At 38.9% G+C, this 23,170-nt stretch overlaps 1 protein-coding gene across 3 annotated transcripts in view; it reads left to right on the top strand.

Moving 5' to 3' along the window:
* The window catches only part of ttyh2l (tweety homolog 2, like), a 40,515-nt gene that overhangs the window by 13,197 nt on the left and 4,148 nt on the right, over positions 1-23,170 (top strand). For all 3 annotated transcript variants that reach the window (XR_015774828.1, XM_088069182.1, XM_042505669.2), the window contains exons 3-12: positions 1,158-1,269; positions 8,111-8,331; positions 12,857-12,952; positions 15,199-15,271; positions 17,778-17,847; positions 17,947-18,002; positions 20,162-20,254; positions 20,343-20,435; positions 22,683-22,825; positions 22,943-23,128. Coding sequence is in view for 2 of the 3 variants with exons in the window: in XM_088069182.1 (XP_087925308.1) it covers positions 1,158-1,269; positions 8,111-8,331; positions 12,857-12,952; positions 15,199-15,271; positions 17,778-17,847; positions 17,947-18,002; positions 20,162-20,254; positions 20,343-20,435; positions 22,683-22,825; positions 22,943-23,128 (1,143 nt within the window). In the remaining variant the exon portion in view is untranslated. The remainder of the gene's footprint in view (positions 1-1,157; positions 1,270-8,110; positions 8,332-12,856; positions 12,953-15,198; positions 15,272-17,777; positions 17,848-17,946; positions 18,003-20,161; positions 20,255-20,342; positions 20,436-22,682; positions 22,826-22,942; positions 23,129-23,170) is intronic.

The following is a 23,170-nucleotide window of genomic DNA, read 5'->3' as shown; positions in this document are numbered from 1 at the left end:
ACCAAAAATGGTTTTTGTACCTCACTATAAACCATAGACTGATGGACAACACATCCCCATGTATCCCCACTATGCTCAAGTGAAGCCAAAATATCGATACAGCTGCTGCCATCTTGCGTTGGTGATGTCATTCCTAGCCAGATTCTGTGCAGCAGCGATCTCTGCTGTAGGGGAGTCCCCGCCAAAATACCTGTCCAATCAACTGCGAGTAGCCATTTTTTGTAGAATAAGGAACTCATTAAAACCAAACTCATCAGAAAACTGATCACTTGAACAAACATCAGGGTGATGACAACTACTTACTTACTTACTTGACATTTTAAAGTACAAGCCTTATTTGGCATGTACTTTGAGTGTTTAGTTTTGTCCATGTTCCAATCACCAACATGGAAGAGGTGCAATGTATGACCTGATCTGCAGCCAGTCACCAGAGGGGGACGTTTGGGCTTCACTTTTGGGGAGCTGAGATGTCATCCATCTCTATATACAGTTCATGCCGTAAACATGTTTATTTCTTCAGTAAAGTTGAGCAATTTTGTATGGGGGCGTATGGGGATTGACTCGCTTTTGAAGCCAGCCTCAAGTGGTTGTTCAAGGAACTGCAGCTTTTATCACTTCCATGTAGGCTTCATTTTACAGCCTTAGAGTTGATGCTTGCATTTGGAAGCCAGGAGAAAGAGGTGAGTAGAGGAAGTAGCACAGGAGAAAAGATGTTCTACAGCTGCAGAATTGTGACTAAACCTTCACAGACATCTGGTAAATACAAAAGTAGGATAAGAATTACTCAGTATTTTTTTTTTCGCAACTTATTGTATGTCTAACCACAGATGCCTTCATTTAGCCATGAACTTGTTGAATATTTTGCACTTGCCAGAAGCTTTTTTTTAGTGTATGTATGTGTAGTGTATAATAATAAAGAGTAAGAAGAACAAGATTATACAAACAATACATAGCCTTCACTTTTACTATACATACTTCGCCTAAAGCCACAATGCCTCGCCTTTGGCAAATTATGAATAACATTTCTTGTCTTACTAGACCTCTAAAAACCTTGTATAGTACATTTTCAACAAGTAGCCTACCTTGGTAAAACAAGAAGGCATTAATTAAATGTATCTATTTATTCATTAAATCTGAATCTCTCCTTTTATTTCCAGTTCTGCTGTAGGAGTGGGTTTCTATGGAAACAGTGAGACCAACGATGGGGTGTACCAGCTGACCTACTCACTGTACAATGCCAATCACACACTGGGTGGCATCAACAATCTGGTAAGAGAAGTGTGCCAAGCTTTCTTCAATCTGAAATCGTATTAGCGTCATAAATATTACATGTACTCACCGGAATGATTTTTATTCATATCACTCACAAGTTAATCATTTTCTCGTTGAATTACTGCCAGTTGACAAGAGATTTGTCGTAAATAATATGGGCATTCATTTTGCTGTGAATATGTGCTTGTTCCTATGCTGCATATATTATAGCTTTTTTTCAATTACCAACATCTCTGAGAAGCCCATATGGCACAAACTACTTTCTTTTCATGGCTTACTCGACTTCAAAACAGTGATTTACTGATAAACACCAGACCCCTCCCTTACTAATGGGATATGCATCTGTGTCAAAGCCAGCACCTCGCCACAGGGGGTCTGTATCCACTTTTTGTCGCAGTGAAGGAATTGAGGTGACTGCCGCCTCAGGATTTGTATATGGGGATTCTCTCTATACAACTCCTGACCTGCATTCAGGGAAGTTATTTGGGAGGCTTATGGGGAGAGAGGGAGGAGGGATAGTGGAAGAAGAAGGAGAGCAACGGAGTCAGAACAAGGTCCTGAAAGAAGCAATAATCTCAATGAGGAAGAAGAGGATTAACTCCATCTGCAGTGCATTAATGGATGTTAAGCCTCTCCTTTTTCTATCTATCTCAGTCTGTGTCTGTGTCTGTGTGTGTGTGTGTGTGTGTGTGTGTGTGTGTGCGGGGTGGGGGCGGGGATGGTGCATGGTCAGCGTCAGTGTCTTAAAGGCCTCATGTGCACACATATTGTATTAATGTATGGACAACAAACAGCTTTGTGTCTCATGGTGTTGCTGAGATTTAGATTTAATCCATTTGTAGTGCACGCATTTATTTGTGTGATACGACAGTTTGGGTCATGATGGATAAAGGGATGCTTACGAAATGTACACTTAGTTGCCAGTTTCTTATCACCCTGAAATCAAGGCCATAATTCTAATGGGGGGTACACATCCCAAATATGGTCAAAATGTTCAATATATTGAGAAATAAAAAAAACACTTTTAGTCAGAGGGAGTTCTTATTTTTCTAATGATATCAGTATTGTTTTTTTCTACTCCAAACATTAGGCAAAGCATGTTAAGTTATCATTGACTGTCACAGAGACATTATTTTCAGAAAAATGCTTTTAAAGTTACCAGTATGGTGATGTTAAAGATATTTCATAATATGAAAGCCAATATTTTGTTTCTTTAAAATCTTACAAAAGACCAAATGACCAAAAACTGTTGTCCTAAATCTATATTTATTCTCAAATGTGTTGTAGAACTTCATGAACCACTGGTGTGGTGGTAGTGAATCCGATGAACCAGTGCCCCCTGCTTAAAATAAAGAAATCACCTACTGAATAAACTTGATTTATTATTATAACCAGTTCTAATATTAAAGTGCTCTGCATGTAATTTCTGCTGTACCCCAGCAGAATATGTAGCTCGACTGCTGTGGGTACAATCAATCTCAAACACTGTACTGCCTCTATTTCATTACTTTCACATATGTATAAAAGTGAAAAAATAAAATGTAATGTTAGCGTTAGGTAGGCTGTATTACTATCGTTGTTGATAGAATTTCATGAAAATGTAATCAAAAGGCATAGCATCATCTCATCAAAAATCATACTGTAATATGTCTAAAAAAGGCATTAAAAAGTCATAGTATGTCATAAAAAAGTCATAGTGTGTGCACTTCTTTTGTGCAGGGCTTAATCATATGCTGCTCCCAAAATCGCACTGAAAATGAGAGCTTTGAGAACCCTGTGATCTAGGATTTTTGTTTCAAAATGCTCTTAAATGGACAGTGTAGCTGTTAAGTTTCTAAAACTTTCTCCTCTATGAAATTTCCCCTAGTACCCCTGGAGGGTTGGGGCACAGAAGGTGCCAATTAAATACCCCCCCCCCACTACCACCACAGTGTTTAATGGGTGATTACGGCCCTGCATACATACAGTCATAAAGGTTATGATGTTCATTTTTTGTTGAAACTGTTTTAATGAGGTATTGATTAACTTTATGCTCATTTTGGAAGCTCTGTTTACTCTCCCTTTGTTCACAGTGATTCAGTGGATAAAATATTAGAAACATCTCTCAGTATAATTCAGCCGCATCCTCCAAAATAAGCATTAAATTGAATCAACACCTCTCTAAAGCAGTCAGTTGTGCTTTGGTTCTAACAAATAACCTTGAAAAGTGGTGTATTTTGCAGTATAGCATTTTCTTTGTGCTGTAGGAAGTACCCAACTTTGATGAATTCACATCCTTGCCACTGACTTTCCCCGCTGTATCGTGGTATTGATTTGATCCTGTAGCATGATGTATGCCCTGGCTGCATGAGGAACATATGCTCCCCCTGGGAAATGAGGGCTTTCTCACTTGCAAGATCATAGCTGGATGTAATGTACTCCACTTACGGAGCTGATGAGCTGGCCGGCTGTCCATCCCATAAAGCCAAAGCTGCTTTAGTCTTGTGATTGAGAGAGTAATTTCTCCCCTGATCTTTATTGGTTTACGAAATCCTTCTTTGGCCTTTCATGTGTATCTCTATTAAGCTGGTTCACAAGTAATCACTTCAGTAGTTTGATGCTTCCAATAAATTTTCCTTTGTTGTATTTTACACACTGGGTTGATTTCAGATATGTCCGAGAGAACGCATTACCACAAAATCTCCTGTTGAGGTTAGTGATTTATACTAGGAGCAGTTTGGCACTACTGAGGTTCCGATCATCATAAAATATGCGCTCTCATATCACTGCGAGAGTTCATCATGTGTCACTGAGGGAGAGATTTGATCTTGAGGACCATTCTGTCTCTTGCTTTTGAAGGAGGCTTTTGATTTTGCGCAGGCATCCTTTTATTAGAGCTTTATTTCCAGTGTTCAGGTTGCAGTATTAAGAGCTCATCAGCGCTGCCCGGAAATAACGGATGAGAAAACATGGCAATCACGCTATATCAGAATGTGCGCGTCCAATTTACAAGCACTGTTACACTTTTATATATAGCTCTTCCTCTTTGAAAGTGAAAGCTGTGTTGTGATTCTTGGAACAAAATGATTACTACTTTCAACACCATACATCAGTTCTCTCCTGAGTGTCTCTCCTCAGTGTCCCATTTATTAGTGTATTATCCTGTTTGACTTTAATGTGAGAGATATATATATATATATATATATATATATATATATATATTTTTTTATTGTCACAGTAAATACAGTAAATCTAAGATATGTAAAATCACTGAAGGTAGAGCAGTTCAGTAGTATGTGAATTTGCACTCGGAGTGCTTCTGCTGTGAGCCTCAAATAAGTCAGTTTCATTTAACAGCCGTGTCCAATATGGCGGCGCCTCCTTGTGACCTGCTTTCACTAAAAGTGAGCTTTAATCCATTTTATGAGAAGACGGGATGGTCCAGATTAGGGAAATGTGGATCACCCAGAGCAGTTAGCTGATGGATCCCATTTCTCACACTCAGGCACACTGGCTCGCAGATAAGATTCGGGGCGTTGTGGCAGGAGCTGTGAGAGATGATGAACATAGAGGTGGGGAGTGAGAGCAGTTTACTGGCAATCACATATCCACCCCTGGGAGTTGTGGAGTGGAGGATGGGCCTGTATCTTTGCCTCATCTCCACATGGATAATACTCTTCCTTGCTTACAGACCATTAGTAGCATCCACTCCAGAATCCAATCAGGAGTGTTTGAAATGTTACAGTGTCAACGAGACTGAGATACGTTTTTATCTCCTTTGTGGTGAGTTTTTGTAGCGTGGGAATGAGCAGGCTTCTCAGAATACTTGAGAATGTTAGTCACCGGTATAATGGAGACAAGATGATAGATAAAGAAGGTGGGACTGTGCAAACTGCCTCAGATTAGAATACAGAAGAAACATATGTTCAGAATTAGTGGCGCCTCCTACTCAGTGTAAATGTACTGCTCTTGCAAACTCATTGAGGTGTGGATGGTGTAACCTTTAAAATGAGGTTCCTCTTGCTAAAATGTTGAGGTCCCATTGAATATATTTGCTGCTCCCTGAAATACACTCTTTCAGACCGAATTTGTTCATGTTGTTTTTGTAATTAATCAAGAATCTTGTCCCCTTAATGTCCAGTGTGTCGGATTTTGGGGCGAGTTTTGGCAGAAATTGTATTTAATAATCATACCTTTTTTTTCATTAATTAATAATCACCTGAAAAAAAAGATTATTTTTTCTTTTTTTCAAACTTAGAATGAGCCAAATATATCTACATGTGGAGTGGGTCCTCTTTCTCCATGTAGCCCAGCACAGAACAGACAAGTCAAACATTAAGACTAAGTCCACTCTCTTTTTGGGGTAGGCCACCGTAGCTCTCCTACATAATTGGCACAAGGGAGAAGTTTAAGTTCTGCAACAGCAAGATGCCACTAAATCCTACGCACTAGACCTTTAAAGAATAGTTAGTTTTTGTGGGCTAATTGTGCTTTCTGGAGGAAAGTAAGATGAGAAGATTAACACCATTGTATATATGTCTCTAAATTACTAGGAAACAGCCAGCATCTGGTTAGATTTGCTTAGCACAAGCAGGTAGTCTGATTTCATTGGTGTCATTTATACTAATGATGACAGAGATGTATACCCACCACTTTTTGAAAAGGCTGATTGTTAAACTTTTTTAAAAGCATCATTTGTTAAAAATGTTCTGAAAAGCAGCTAGCACCAAGAAGTTAGCTTACAAATGAGAACACTTTGAGAAAGGTTTATCTGAGGAAACAGACAATACATTGTGAAAAAAAAGAAACAACTGTGTATGTCCGAAAGAAGTAATGTAAACTGAAAAGAAAAAATAAATCCCCCCAGCCCACTGATTCTAAAATTACCCTAAAACTTTCATGCACCAATCTCTGAGTAACTTTAACAAATTCTTGAGACAGTTTTAAGACAATTTTTCTGTGAAAATGACAGTACATACGAGCTATTAAAGTCCAGAGAAATAACTAAAATGAATTCATGTAGTGAATCATTGTAGTTGAATAGTCATTGTAGTGAATGTGTACCACATGCATATTTAAAGAGGTCACTTCCTCCAACAGAAGAAAACTGAAGAGATCATGCTTACATATGTCTTGACTCAGCAGGGATAACATTAAATGAGAAAAGTTGATCTAGAGGAGACTAAATATCTAAAGGCAGAGCCTTTGTATTCTGTTATAATTTTACATTTCGAGTTGTCACCTGCCACCTGAATTTATTTCTACCAGAACATTAAAAAAAATCAGTTGAATGCAGCTTGATGCTTTCCTTGGGGAGGATGCTATTTTTTCTCGACTCGCTGTAAGTATCTACCCCAGCGTCATACCGATACCCCCATTACAATGCCTTAAACTGTATACGCTGAAGAACATTTAAATAAGTTGTTTTTGCATATGAGCCCCTCAGTCCCCAGCACTCTTCAAAATAAAGTGACACCTCTGCCTGGTTCAGTCAAAATGTGACAAAAATATGCCTCTTACTGTAACCCTCTAGAGCCCACTTAATCATACATTATATCCTGTTTGTTTATTCTCTTCAAAAACATGTAAAAATGACAATCCACCATTTTATATTGTGTTATTTCTTGGCTCTGAGCAGTTGCCAAGAAACCATGGACGAATATCACAAAATGTTAAGTGTTCATTAGTGAGCTTTCAAAAGTGCTGGTTGGCTGATTTAATACATTTTGACAGGCTAGCTGTTTCTCCTTTTCTGGTCTTTATGCTAAGCTAAACTAATCAGCTGCTCGTGGAAAATGTTTCTTTTACTGTTCTTATACTTTGATTCTGTTTTAATACTAAATGATACTTGTTTTTATGCATTTGTTTTAGTGTCTTTCACATCTGTATTAGTGTTTGTCTTGTTTTGGATTGCTGAATTTATGTCTGCACAACAAACTTACCCTTGGGTACAAATAAAGAAACGCTGAACCCTGAATACTATGTTTAACAGACATAAAAATGATACTGATATTCTCATTTAATTGTCCCTAAAAAAGCGAGTGAGCATATTTCCCAAAATGTTGAAATGCTCCTTTAACTAAATAAGAAAAATACCATCTTTCTGCAAACGACATAGACTAATGTTTTCATAAATATTAAATGCACTCTAAAAACCTTAACTGAGAACCAGTTGCTTAGCGTCTATGTATTGAAAAACCTATAAATCAATTTTGGGGTGACAGCAGGTTTCAAGCCCATAATTTCAATATTGATGCAAGTGTTGCCATTGTGTTTACATCTGCAGAATGGATTGCACCTTTAATGCCCTGCCTTAAAACATCTGAATAAGTGGGTCAAGTCATTGTGCCGGTGATTCGCAGTGAAATGTGGCTACAGCAGAGAAACAATTTCCCCCTGTCAGCATCGGGCTAAAATTGACCGGTTTGTGGCTCCACTGATGCTGTGAAAGTGCAGGCGTTTACTGCATCACATTGTTTTTGTTCAAACAGAAAAGTAAAATGTATTTACTCTACTCCACCATGCCTCCTCCCACTCCATTCTCACTATCAAAGACCCCTGTGATAACAGGTCTCCCCGGTATTGTTATCAGTATTCCACTCTAACATTGTTTACCTGAATAAAACACACGGTTGAGGAGAAAAGTTAATCTTTTCTCGAGGGAGTCCTCCTTTGGTTCTTTCACCTTTCTCTATATTTCCAATCTGCTTTTTTTATGAATATTATGATTATATTTATGTTCTTGTTTCTTTCTGACCCTGTTTTCTCTGACTCCTCTCCACCTCCTTTATTCTGTTACCACAGTATTTCATATTTTCTTTCATTTCTTTCATTCTCTTATCTTTGTTTTATTTTCTAGGTTGCGGGATCTCTTGGAAATGTTCAAACTGGACTTAAGCAGCACCTGGAACGACTGGATGAAATCTTTGCTGCAAGGTCAGACTACCTCCAAGCTCTGCGCTTCATGCAGCTAATGGTCAACAACGTCATCCGTGAGATGACCACCCTGCCGGATATCAGCAAAGCCAATGTTGACTTGGCAGCCATCGCTGACCAAACAGCTTTCATTGAGTATTACAGGTAGGTGGAGTCTTAGTTCCTTCCCTTGGGTGACAGACAGCATTTTATTTCATCTGTGATTGGCTGAAATAAACATGCCTCTCAGAATGGGACTATAAGTGATCCAGTCCAGACACGGAGCAGATGGGATTTTATTGATCTCCCCTCCGGAACACAGACCGGAAAAAGCTATTTTCTCCTGATTGCTAAATAAATGAAAGCTGAAATTGAGCTTATTGCCGAATGTGCAGTTTGAGCTCTAATGCTTATGTTCTAACAGAATGTTATGCAGTTGCTGTTAAACCAGAAATGATCTCCTTACCCAGACCACTGCTTGCATTGATTGCAATTATTATTTTGATGTGGTTTTCTCTTTGAGAACTATGTTCTCTGTGGAAAAAGTATGGCTAGACCACAACTGAAATTCAATAAACAGAAAAAAATAATAAACCCAATCAACAACAAAGTAGTCCAAATGAATAAAATATAAACCATTAATTCATGAGCAGGGTGCTAATTTATGAGCCTCCAAAGGCTGCTGCTCCAAACTGTGAGTGTAATTTGATGGCTTCTGTATTTCTCAGCACATAAAACTTCATAGTGCTGTTATGCTGTGAAGTTTCACATTTGCAACCTGTTCATTACAGTACTGTAGGAGTATTTTAGAATAAATTAGAAGGAGAGACCAGAGGAAGATAGATTTAGGGTAATATCTGCAGAAGGATTTGTTTGATATACATAATAGGCACAGAGTTAATCAGGCAACAGAGCTTATCTGGATGTATGTGTGAGCAACTTCTGTAGCAATTTCAACTTCATGTCATCTCATCAAATTCATCCCGTAACTCCTGTCTGTCCCAGCAGGTTGCAGATTTAGTAGAAGTAAATTGCAAAGTGTAAAACTCTCATTCTAAAAGGCACATTTAACACTGAAGTGCTATTAATTCTTCAGCCTGATTTCAGTTTCATTTTATTGTTCAAACACATTTTCATTGCATATTTTATACTATGTATCAGTATATAATATGCACGCTGGAGAAATTACAGTAAGCCTCAAAAGTGGCAGAAATATGCAGGACTCGTACTTATGTGTACCAAGGTGGTGACTCACGCAAGTGTCCATAGATACGGGGAGATGAGCCTCATAACAAGTAAACAAAGCAGTGAACTGTGTTGTTAATCAAGCCCTGGCTATATACAAGATAGGCAGTCTTAGATAACCTCCCCTGCAGCTCCATCTTCCTAAACGGGCATTTCAAAGAAAATGTTTTTGCTTAGTATTCATACACATCTCTTGACTTTTATGACCTTAATTCCTTCCTTTGTTATGTGTGGCATTTGTTAAAAAGAGATTTCTTGTTTTCGACTACATGCGAACTACAGGGGGAACTACGCATATTGTAGTTTTAGAAGTGCACAGAAAGATAGAGTGTTCAAAAGTACTTTAGTGTCAGCATCCAAGAGATCTAAGAAAGCAGATGATTCATGATTCATAACCTCGAGTGTCTGTCTTGATGTTGCCATGTGAGCCTGTAGCAGACAGTAGATGTGTGCCAGCACAATGATACAGCAAAAACTTGTGCATGACTCTCTAGTCAAGGTCTGAATTTGGCATTTTATTTGATTGTAATATAAACTCTAAGGCCCAATTTAAATAATAAAACATGCTAATAAAGACTTTATTTATTTACTCTGTTTGTTTGATTTAATTTGAAAATTTTGACTGTATTTATACATTTTTATGCCTGCAAATGACTGGAGGGGATTTCCTCAAATTTGGCATTTACTTTGACTCAAGGAGGAACTGATTAGATTTATGTGGTCAAAGGTCACTTTGACCTCAAAAAACATTTAACTTAAGATTTTATACAATAATTATGGCAAAATTTCACTCAAACATCTGATAGGATGAAATGATATAGTTATGGTATTTATATCCGAAAGGTCGAAGGTCAACTTCACAGGGACAAAAACACTTTTCTGGCCATTATTCACCTTTATAACTCGGGAAGAAGGGTAGACATTTGGTTGGATTCTGAATTTGTGATACAAATTTTGGGTTCCCTTCTTGAAACTGGGAATTGTATAAATCGGAAGTGAGTAGCTACTTCATGTAAAATACTTCTTCAGAGGCTTTTCCACCCTGACCTGAATGATAAAACAGTGGTATATATTTAAAGATGTTGAAAATTGTGCAAAATTGTAAATCAGCAGCTCAAGTGCCAAAGAAACTGTATCTTATATATTAAAACAATAAAGGTGAATATGGCTGTACCGGACTCTGAATGCTAGTCAAATCTAATTTGGCTTTTCAGTAAGTATATATTCAACAAACCATTTTGTTTTTCGTACAAAGTTTTAAAGTCTGAATGGGCTCTGTGGGACGTTCAGTGTGACAGCTGCATTCATGAAGCACAGTTAACAAGCTAATGGCGCTAACGATGGATCAAAAATGCGTAACATTTTTTTGCCAATACTAGATATAAAACAAAAGCTAGAGTGTATAAACTTGCTGTGAGCTGTAAATTCACCACCTCTTTACCCTACAGTGCTCTCTCTCTCCCCCGGTGCAGCTTCCTGCATGTCCGCAGCTGCAAAAAGTAATTAGAAAGTCAAGAGCACTCACTCGGCAGCAAAATCTAAGGACTAAAATGTTCCCAAATGTACACTGCGCTGAGAAAAAAAGGACTGCTTGACTTCTTGGGGTCTCTAACTGATGATTCATGTCTCTGACTTTCAAGATGTAACCCTATTGGTGGAACTATATTGCTATGGCACTACTAAACATTTGATTTGTAAACTGTTGGTAAGGTAGGTGATAACTTAACCTGCTCCCTCAGTAGTATCCAATTTAATTGGGTGTGGTGATGCCAGCATTACTACACAGAAGTGCAGATTAACAAATGCACATGCAATGACAGTGATGAGCAGATTGACTAAATTTGGAAAAAAGACATATTGTTGAAATGCACTTGTTTGTCCTATAACATCTCAGGCTGTTTATCATCTCTTTTGTAAATGAAGAAACATTTTCGAAATGTACTCCTTTACACTAAAAGAAGAGCAGTATTTTGAGGTGTTGCTATTTATAGGTTATTATGCAATGGTTTTTCTGGTGCAGACCACTTGAGATCAAATTGTATGTGGCCCATGACCTAAAATGAGTTTGACACTCCAGGTATAGATCTTCTGTGCTGCCAGGTTGAAGATGTGTAAAGCAACTTCCATATTTGAAGCATTGTCTACTGTCATCGCTACATACGTCTGGACAGACATGAGTATAAACAGCAAACACCCATGACACAATAATGCTAGTTTATATACAGTATAACTTACATAAGTTTCCATATTTTCTTCTGCTCTTCTTATTGAAGCATCTATAGTGATAGCAAGTTCCTCTGACTCCTGGCGTTACCAAGCACTGTCAACCACTGTGGTTTTGTCTCACTGACATATTCCTGTCATTAATTTCATGTACATATTCCCACATGGTGTGTTTTTCTATCCAATCATGACACAACATCCTCTTTTGGACAACAGTCGCCACTTTGTGCATTCTGACACCAATCTCCTGGGTGCTGATTGAATTTCATGCAGCCATTGAGCTATGAACAGCCTGTGGCAGGGCTTTATTGATGAACAGCAAATGTTACGGCCAGCCCAGTGTTATTCGAACAAGAGGGAAAAAATGACACCATTCTGTTTTCCAATATTGTGTCCTCCCTTCCCTATTCTATTTCTGAATTCAGCTCTGTCCCTGTGCACAGAGAAACAATCTACAGTTCTGTTTATGCAGATAAAGTAAAGTGCAGTCTCTTTTAGTGCCTCTCTCCATCCACATGCCCTCCTCTGTGGGCAGAGGAATAACCAGCCTGCAGATTGTTGTCAAAATCTGTTGGAGCACATCCAGACTTTGTCACATAGCATGAGTGAATCATATTCTCAAGTCACCTTTGGTACACAGATTTACTACAATACTTCACAGCAGGTTCTTTTCAGTATACAGCATCTTCGAAATTCACCTGTTTGTGTGACATCCTGAACATCAAAGTCTGTCTCCTTTGCTTTGTCATTGCTAAAAGATTTACAATGCTAGCAGGACTTGTGGAGTTAAGAATGAGTCATAAGCATTCCCACGTGCTTTGGTTGGTCAGAACACACACACACACACACACACACACACACACACACACACACACACACACACACACACACACACACACACACACACACACACACACACACACTTCAATTCCAGGCTGACTGTAGGCCATTCCTGTGAAGGACATTTTCAGAGCTTAAAAAATTAATGCCTATGGATTTGTGGTGTTGAATTATTAAGCCAACAGGCTGAAAATTACCTGAAACAGATGGGCTCTAACTAGGAGACAAGAATGCTGATATACAGCACACACAGATCTCACATTCGGTCCAGAACATATGTTGGGCCAGCACTTCCTGAGGCTTGTACATAAAGTATACTGTCTGCAAGGGAAAGTGATTAATCAGGGTTGTTATACCGATGTTTCTTTTTCTTGTGTCATAGATGGCTGACCTATCTGCTGCTGCTGATCCTGGATCTGGTCATCTGCTTGGCCATGTGCCTAGGGATGGCCAAGCAGTCTCGATGGCTTCTCATCACGTAGGTACCCCCAAGTGTGTATGTGGAAGTATTTGCTTTTCATCTTGTTTCTTGCCCCCCCCCCCGTTCTCTCTGCTCTCATTGGCTGCTGCCTGGATCATAGACCGCAGACAGACAGGGCACCAGTCAGCCTCTCTGGCACCATATAGGTCACTCCATTAACAGCATCACTGATAGCATTACATCTTCAACACTGATAGCATTACATCTTCAAATAGCACTGATAATGGCACTGCCCTTAGTCCTGTCCTTAGTGACTTTTCTTTTATTTCCACACACAATTAAAGGCAACCTTAAATGTGCTCAGTCAAGTCAGCCGATCAGTTTACTGGGTGTAATTTCTTCTTCTACATCAAAATAGATCAAAACTACTGTTGTTTCTTCTCTAAATAATAGAAGACATTCCAAAGCTCTGAAAGCAATGGGAAGCTTAGGAGAGGGAACGTTTGATTTAGTAAATTGCGGCCATCCATTTAAGGCAACACCGATGTCTGACAAGCAAATCCACAGTCCAGACTTCCCATCCCATTTGGCCAATTTAGTGCAGCCTACGTGTCAGTGTTAGCAGATGATGCCCAGGATCCCTCTTCACATCTCTCTCTGATGGGCCTCACTAATGCCTATTGATCGCACGAGCAGGATGAGCCTGCTCCCTTAACTAATTATTAAGTGCTCTCAGGCTACTTTATTGGTGCTTTCAAGAAGGTCCGAGAAGTGAGTTGAGAATAGAAGCCCTCTGCAACCTTTTTACATCCATCAGGGGGCCATTCCCATCTCTTTTTACTGGTTTATCTCCGTCTAATTCACAGCACTTTCCCAGGCTTCTGCCAATGGTCACTAAGAAATTGTGCTTAATTGTGGGATTTTTTTTTCTTTTTTTTTTAATGCCTCAGCTATAGTTATAGCCAGAGGCATTTTTTTTTTTGTTTTTGGGTTGTCCGTCCTTCTATCCATGCATCCATCCATATGTATGTATGTCCCATTCTTGTGAACGCGATTTCTCAAGAATGTTTTGAGGGAATTCCTTCAGATTTGGCACAAACGTCCACTTGAACTCAAAGACGAACTGATTTGATTTTGGTAGTCAAAAGTCAAGCTTCACAAGGACTTTGCATCAGTCCCATTCTTAACGCAACATCTCAAAAACATCTTAAGGGAATTACTTCATATTTGGCACAATTGTTCACTTGGACTCAACAAAGAACTCCTTAGATTTTTGTGATCAAAGGTCAAGGCCACTGTCACCCTTTTTGTCATATTCTAATGAATGCCATATCTCAAGAACACCTTGAGGGATTTTCCTTAAATTTAGCACAAATATTACACTTGGACTCATGGATGAACTGATTAAAATTTGCAGGTCAAACGACAAGGTTATTTTGATCTCACAAAACATGACATAACTCAAGAATTCATACGCTCATTAAAACAAAATTTTACACAAACATATAATAGGATAAAATTATGAATTTATTCTGATTTATATTCAAAAGGAGTTTATAGATCTTCTGTTCTACCCAGGGGAAGATGTAGGTGAAGCATTTATGTTTTTACAGACAGGGATGTAAACTGTGACTTGTCTGGTTTGCAGAGGCACACAACCACAAGGCGGTAACTCAGTTTTTTTCATAAGCCACCTCCACAATGTTGAGACCCCATTGAACTCTTGACTCTTTCCAGACAAAAGGGGGCACATAACACAAAAGGTTGACAAACCAATACAAAGGTTATGACAGCTTTTGATTGACAGCCATATTGTGCAACGATTGACAGTCATGACTGACAGATAGTGCGTCCAATTAATATGTTGCTTGAGCAGAAACGACAAAAGACAGAGAAGGAAAGTCACCAGACTGCAAGAAGTATTATCTTTAGTTGTGGCCTTTTGAGACCTCTATTGAACAATTCTTAACTTTTATCTGAAGAGATTTTTTTTTCTAGAGCTAACAAGTGAATTCAGCTAGAAGTCATGAGTTAATTTATCTTTATATCCCCCCATAATAAATTGAATTCTAGCCGTATCGTCTTATCTACGATGCACCAGTACAAAGTGTGAGCCGGGCGTCTGTCTTCTGGCAGTAAGGAGAACAATTCCCAAGAAAATGCTGAAAAGAATAAATCAAATTAACTGGGTGAAAAAAGGTTTAAAATGAGCTAATTCATCCTCTTCTTCCCTTGCCTTTTTGTCTTTGTCTGTGTCTCCCTGTCACATCCATCTCTCTTTTCCATTTGCTGTTTTCCTCTAGGATCATGGCTTTTGTCATGCTGTCTATGATCCTGAGCTGGGCCTCACTGGGAGCGGGCACCGCTACAACTGTGGTGAGAAAACACCCCCCCCCCCCATACACACACACTCAAGATCTTTCTTTAAAATCTTTCCACACTTGCTCATTATTTATGTATTCATTTTCTAAATCCAGTTCTTTTTTAACCTGCAGCAATGAATCCATAGACATCTTGGTGGACAGTTGTTCTTGTATTTAGCTTCCTACCTCATGCAATTTCTTACCAAGGGTTTTATTGTCAATAAGCAGCATGTGTTCTTGGACATCTTTCCTGTTTTAAGGAATGTTTGTATGTGTTTGTTTAGTTTAAAGCAGGCACTTTTCTGTGGTCAGTCATGCAGTAAAGCTGATTACAAGTCCCTAGCGTTTTAGGTTTATCAACCCTTCGCCCCAACATTGTAAACAAAGCTGTTTCTAGGATTAATTACGAGCTCTGCTTTCTTTGAAATCTCTTCTTTTGTTGTGTTCAGACTTATCTGCCTTTCAGGCCTGCTTATTTCTGACAGATTGTTCTTCACACCATGTGTTTAGCACATCTGGGCTTAGTGTGTAATGGAGCTCGTATTAGGGGCACTGTCTGGGGTACGAAGAGCAACCCCCTTTTCTTTTAGCCTTCCTCCATCCCCACTGTCTCCTCTCCTCCATCTCCTTGCCTCCCGTGGATTATCCCATCTGTGCATTATCCCACAGGAATTTACATGTGGACAGCTGTTTTAAGTGATGCAGGGCGGAGAGAGAATGAAGCAGAGGGGGGTTGACAGCTGATTTTAAGCTGAAATTTACTACAGAGGTGTGAAACAGACATACCCTCCAGTTCTCTGTGAATGTAGAGCTATTTTAAACACAAGCTTACATTAAAACAAAATAGTTTGAGTGTAGCTTTTCTCCAGCATGTCACTGTCAGACAGCTCCATCACAGGTAAGCTGAATATGCCTAATAATTGTACCCGCCCTAGTTATTAAAAGGAAGGCCGTCCTCCATACAGAAGTGGATTATCAAAGAACACGGTCGCCAATAAAAGAATCTGAATGTGGGACAGTATGCAAAACATGCAAGTAAACTTGTTGCACCTGTTCATCATTACTCAAAAACATCATGGTGCAAAAACATGGTGCATCTTGAAAGGAAGGTACTAGATGTTGGTGGTGTCCTAGAAAATGCTCATAAATTTATACATATTTGATGAGACGGAGCATAAACAAAATGTCCCCGCTAGTATAATGAGATAGAGATGAAGGGTAACATCCTAACAGTGCCTGACACACACACACACACACACACACACACACACACACACACACACACACACACACACACACACACACTCAGACACACAATCATGGCTGTACTGTTTTTGCCATGTGATCGTAGTTAAGAGATGTGTTGGTATTCTAAAACCGAGGTGTAGTAAGTGTAAATCTGACTATGGAAAATAGAAGCTGGACTTATTCATGTTTTGTCTTGATTTACAGTTGTATTGCTACATGTTTTATTTAGTTGAATCCTGGATTTCATTAACCATTGCTTTGTAAAGTCCATTGAACTTCACAACGGCAGCCTGTGGGCAGATACTTTTTGATTGGGGCTGACATGAAAAGTAGATGACACGAGTCTACAGTAGAAAAAAATGACATGAGGCTTTGAAGTGTTATTCCTCCTCACAACATATCTCTTGATCCCTTTGAACTTGATCAATTTGAAGAGGAGCCTGCTATTTTCCCCAACTGTTAATTATGCATGTGCGTGAGAAATAATAGTTACTTTTGTTATTTGCCCTTTTCGTTATTGCCTTCTTTTTATTTTCTAGGGACGACTAAGTGCACAGAGGCTGCGTGACCTTAACCACTAATTGTTTATGCATGCACATTAGCAAGTCTCCATGGATGAATGTAAGAGCATGAAAATATTTAGTAGGTTTCATCCATGGTCAACAAAGCAAGTAATGCTCCACATGGTTCATATAGATGGAGATCTGCTCCCACATACTGCACATTTTCTGCATGTTTTTTTTGAATGCATGTGTGTATCTTTGTTTGTCTGTTCATGGTATATTGCAAATGTCTCATATATATACATAAATATATGTATGTATATGTATATATATATATATATATATATATATATATATATATATATATATATATATATATATATATATATAATTTTTCCAAATCCACTAATTTCTTGCAACTTATGAAACATTTATTGCCAAAATGGCCTACTAACCTTTTTTTCCCCTCTTTTTTCATGTTGTCAAGATGTCCAACCAATTTGCTCAGAGTTTAAAGGTTCCAATACTTGTGAAAGGCGCCCAAAAGCAGCACAAGAGAAATAATGTTGCTCCATATTTCAAAGGGTTAAACGGGGTTAAAAATGTTGTAGACGTCTCTCAACAACACAAACTATTTGTTTTACAACTGCCCACTACAAATTCAGTTTAGTTGCAGGACAAGAAATTGGATCAAGTTCATAAATTAATACTGCTCTCTTTTTGGTCTTGCATACTTGCAGAATACAGCATGTTCTTGTTTTCCTACAGGGCACCAGTGACTTTTGTGTGTCTCCAGACAAGTTTATTGTCAACCAAACCAAGGATTTCCTCACTGGAGGTAATTTATCTCCTCAAACAGCATTGCACAGACACCAGTCACTGAATGTTAAAGACACAATGCTAATCTCTCTCCCTGTCTCTCTGCCCCCCCCTCCAGATGTTGCACACTATTATTTGTTCTGCAGCCCAAATCTACCAAACCCATTCCAACAGGTATTGACAAAACGTCCAAACTCTCAGCTGTCTGCTTACACGTGTAGTTGTTTACCAAAAGTCACACACTGGAAAATGTATTGCTATTTTAAAATGAGTTTTTCCTTGTTAGATGCCAGGCTGCTTAGATCATTATCGGGCCCTAATCGGATCGGTTCTGAAAAATGATCCCCCAACACTAATTTAATTACTTCAAGTGATAAACTTTGATCAAAGAATATTTCTTTTTTCATATGTGGGTCTCCAAAAATTAGCCGTATCTTTTACCCTGTGCATAATCTCTGCCTTGGGGTATTCTCGCTGGCAGCATTTTTAGTTATTTATTCAGTTTACTGTATATCATGCATAAAGGCAGCTTCTGTTTGAAGGCAACTGGAAAATCCTGAGGAAATAGGGTGAGGAATTAAGAATCCTGATTTATTTCTATGTATTAAGACATCTGCCCATCATTACTTGCATATATGACTTTGTAAAGAAAGACTTAGACGCCTCAGACATTCCAAAGAGGCTAATTATTGGTCCTTGAAATGCAGGTGCGTTAAAAAAGACTCTCAAAAATAACTGTAGAAATGATACTATTGCACTAAAAAACCTGTGCAATATGAGCATCACAATGCTGGAATTTGATCCAGCACTGCTATTTAAAAAACACTTATTTTCACAGTGAGCATATTTAGTCATATAACCTTGTATAACAAGCACAAGCACTTCAGTTGTCTTTCATTGTATTTTTTAGAATTTGTTTACATTGGGATGTCTACTATTGTAGCTCTAAAGGCTCTGAAATAGATTTTGCAAGAGACAGCTATTAAATGTTAAGGTCGTCTTTATGTACATGACCAGGTGAACCTGATGATGATGTTTTTAAATTCATGAACCCGATGATGAAGTCAGCCTCCATGATTGCCACATCTATCACTGAACCTAGTGTTCAGTTGTGGAGCACAGTGACAATTTATGGTTCACTTTCAATGACAAGGTTTTCTTTCTTGAGTAATGCCCCGCCTCCTCACCTCACACAGTTCAACACTACCATGTTATCTTGCAAATTAATATAGTGTGATCCTACAACTTCATAATATTCGTATACAGGATTGTTTTCAGGTAGTCTCACAATATCTCAAGAATTCTTTAAGGCAATTTCTTCAAATTTGGCACAAACGTCCACATCAGCAATGACCTCATTACATTTTGCTTGTCATAGGTCATCATCAGTGTGACCTTGCATCCATCTCATTCTTGTGAACATGATATCTCAAAAAAGCCTAAAGGGAATTTCTTCAAATTTGGCACAAAAACAGCTTGGACTCTCAAGGATGAAGTTGTAGGATTTAAGTGGTCAGAGGTCAAAGTAACTGTGGCCTCAAAAAACATGTTTTGGCGTAACTCGAGAATTTATACTCTAATTATGACAAAGTAATGCAAATATTTAGCTAAAAGGATAAATATGATAAAATGATGAAGTGATGAGATTTTATATCCAAATGTCAAAGGTCAACTTCAATGTGACGTCATACTGTTCTGCAAAAAGATTTTTCTCGTAATTAATCATCACAGCCTTCTTTGCAGCAACATCCATGTTTGAAACATTGTTTGCTGTCATGGCTACATAAAAGTCTGAACAGACATGGATGTAAACTGTAACTGCAATTTGATTAGTTTGCAAAGATATACAATCACAGGGACATAATTTTAGTTTTTTATGAGCAGTACTGTAACTGTATGGCATGTATTGAGGGGATTTGTGGAGGTTAAATCCATGACCAGTAATTATTAAAACCCACATGCTTAGTTATCGTTGCAGTATCCATTTAGAGATTAAAATGATGCCTGTTAAGTAGGTAAGGATAATCTATTCCTCTGATGGCCTAGTTGATATAAATATTGCTCTTTTGTTTGTGCTTGCAATTGGGTTGGTGGGAAGGGGAGGAGGGACAGTGACTGGTGGGCGAGACTGTTTGTGGCAAAGGATAATCTGGGCCTACGTATCTGTCTGGAAAGAAATGTGTCCTCTGTTAAGCGCATTATAAAGCCTTCTTTGACACCAAATTACTTGTTGACATGCTGTTCCCAAACAATACTCTCCTTAATGTGATCCTCTCTTTGTTTGTTGTGGATGTCTGTGTGTGTGATGTTGGTGGGCGATTATGTTGATGCAGTCTTTGACAATCTGCCAGCGTTCTCTGACCACCATGCAAATCCAGATCCAGGGCTTGCTGCAGTTTTCGGTGCCTGTCTTTCCCACAGCTGAGGTAAGTGAGGTAAGTGAGGTTGGCTGACAGACCAGACTGTGGAAAAATGTGTATCATTCTCTCCTCTCTTTTATACCTTTTTATACAGAGAGACCTTTTGGGGATCCAACGAATGCTGAACTCCACTGAGTTCAGTCTACACCAGTTAACAGCCTTGCTTGACTGCCGTGGGCTACATAAGGTAAGGTCAGATTCCGACCGGGACATTTTTTAATAGGGCTGCTTTGTAGCATAGCTCAAAGCCACTTAAAGGACTAAATTGACTGATTTTTCAACCATATCTCTATGTACTTCTCTTGGACCAACTTGTTTATACACACCATTGCAACTGTCACACTTTGTGTCTGCTAGACTGGCTTCATTAACCACCCCCTGTTTTTCAAGTCTAACTTTATGTTTTAGATTGTCACAGTTTGATCTATAAAGGGATTAAGACATCTCAGTGCTAAAGTGAGTCATTCTCACTGCTTTGATAATAACATTGGATAGATGCTTTTAGATCAATTGAGCCTTTTAAATACAGTATACTGTGTAGTTCATGTACTGTAGGTGTGTCATTCTTTAAAAAGAGAATAGTGAGAGGGTGAGGTAGAGGGTGGGGGTGGGTTTGCCTTATTATCACATCAGGGTCAGATTGGGGACTGTATTCAAAATATCAGCAGGGTGGTCATTTGGTTAAGGCACAACTTTTAGTCGTGAAGCGGCAATTTTGATATCTTACGAAAAGTTATGCACGCAGTCCTTCAGCTGTCTTATGTTTGGTTAGATTAAGGAAGTGAATAGTGGTGAGGCATCATCACGTTACACACTCAGGGAGAGTGACATTAAGATAACTCATCTTTGACTTTAGGATTTATACCGCACACAAACAGCTGTCCTGGGTCAAAGTCTTGTGTTTGTTTGACCCACCAATCCACCCTGACCACCTCCCTATGCAGACTGTCACTCTCGGTGCTACATCATGCATAGGTCACATCATCATAGCCTCCTGGCTTACAATTTCTTTCGGTTATGAATAAACTATAGTGCATGGGGCGCCCAGTAGCTGACCTGATAGAGCAGGTGCCCCATACAAAGACTGTGTCCATGCTGCAGTGACAACAGATTCGATTCCAACCCTGTCTCTTTGCTGCATGTCATCCCCTCTGTCTCCCTCTTTCATACTTAAAGTTGTACTATCAAATAAAGATGAAAGCCTCCAAAAACCTCTAAAAACAGAAATCATAGTGCATTACTTTTCTTAGGTATACATGGGTGCAGGGATACCATTTTTATTAGATCATCATGGAAGTTAAAATCACTCTTGTTCCATTGGATTTTGTATTATTGCCGACATGAAACTCTGTCAGGAGCAAAAGTTTCTGTTACAAGTTTTGTTCAGCAAGATTATATTTAAAAATGAACACCACTTTTACAATTTTTTTAAACATAAAAGCAGTCGTAAGGCTATAAAGACTTGCACTATGGTCACATGACTTAAACACTGCCACCACAGCAAGGATAAAGTCATGTTCAGCATGCTGATGTTCTGTAGTTCAACCACTTTTTAGCAGCCACTTCTTTCAAGACACATAAAAGATTCAAAATTCCCATATTTTTAAGATTCAAAACCCTGTTTTTTGGGCATCTACCCACCCACTGCCACCAACAAAAAAAAGAAACGGAAATTAAATTTCAAACAAGGGAATCAGATGTGCAACTCATATCTGTGTTTTGGGCTCATTAGTGCACAACTCTATAAGTATGTAGAGTGAACGAGTACAGCCTGATTTAGTGAGCGGGGAGGTCAAGGTGCATACCAGTAATAAATATGACATTATATCGAAAAGTGAGGATATTCAAATTAAGTCAGTTACATTGAGAACACACACAACAACACCAACAAGCATAAAAAAACAAAGAATGCATTTCTAACGTGCATGTCATCCGGGTAACATGAGGGTCTCTGTTTGGACAAAGACTTCATTGGGTTTGTGTGTATAAGTACATGTGAAAGTATGGGCTGTACATTTCCATCACTGTTACTGCTCTAAAATGCTGCAGTTGTTTTTTCACCTCACTACATTAGCTATAGGTCAGAGAGTTCACATTTAGAATAGTGAACTAATGTTGTTTAAAGTCCTGATGTGGATTTTATGTCCCCCTTTAAAGAATTACTTAAATTAAATGTCTCCAGAAAGTCACAAGCAAACATGTTCCTTTAAGTCCATCGGTGTACCTGTGTCATGTTGGTCTCTTAATCTCATTCCTTAAATTGTCCTTGTCATACTTCAGTTTGTGCATTAAATCTCTTTGGATGTAGAGGGACGGGTCAACACATGTAACTGAACTGATGTTCTATAAAAAAGAGACTGCATTTGTGAAAGTAATATTTTTTATTTGAATGTGAGAATAACCGACCGTACCATATGTTTGTCCATTCTTCTAGGACTACCTGGACGCTCTAATGGGTGTGTGCTATGATGGGGTGGAAGGGCTGCTCTACCTCTCTTTGTTTTCCCTGCTGGCTGCCTGCGCACTCTCTGCCATGCTGTGTGCGATTTTCAGAGTGTGGATATTAATGGGCAGCAGGTCAGAACCAAATGACCCCCTTATCCCATTACCCACTGCCCACAATGCACTTCTGCAAAGTGTTAAGGCATGTACTCTTCCTGTCTTTCTCTATGTCTGGGTGTATCATCACTCCAGGGACAAAGAGTATGACGACATAGATGAAGAAGACCCATTCAACCCCCAGGCACGGCGGATATCCTACAACCCCAGAAGGTCCAACATCCACAGTTTCTGTAGTTATACCAGCAGCCTCGGTAGCCAGGCCAGCCTTCACCCACCTCCGCAATCTGCCTCTAATGCTGTCCCACCTCCTGAATACATGTAAGATCAATACATGATGACAGTATAGTCCTATTTGTGTGT

The sequence above is a fragment of the Plectropomus leopardus genome, chromosome 18 (assembly GCF_026936395.1).
Source record: "Plectropomus leopardus strain MGB_pleo_1.0 chromosome 18, ASM2693639v1, whole genome shotgun sequence".
NCBI classification, from domain to species: Eukaryota; Metazoa; Chordata; class Actinopteri; order Perciformes; family Serranidae; genus Plectropomus; species Plectropomus leopardus.
Note: the sequence above shows the minus strand (reverse complement) of the source record. Positions and strands in the feature narration are given on the sequence as shown.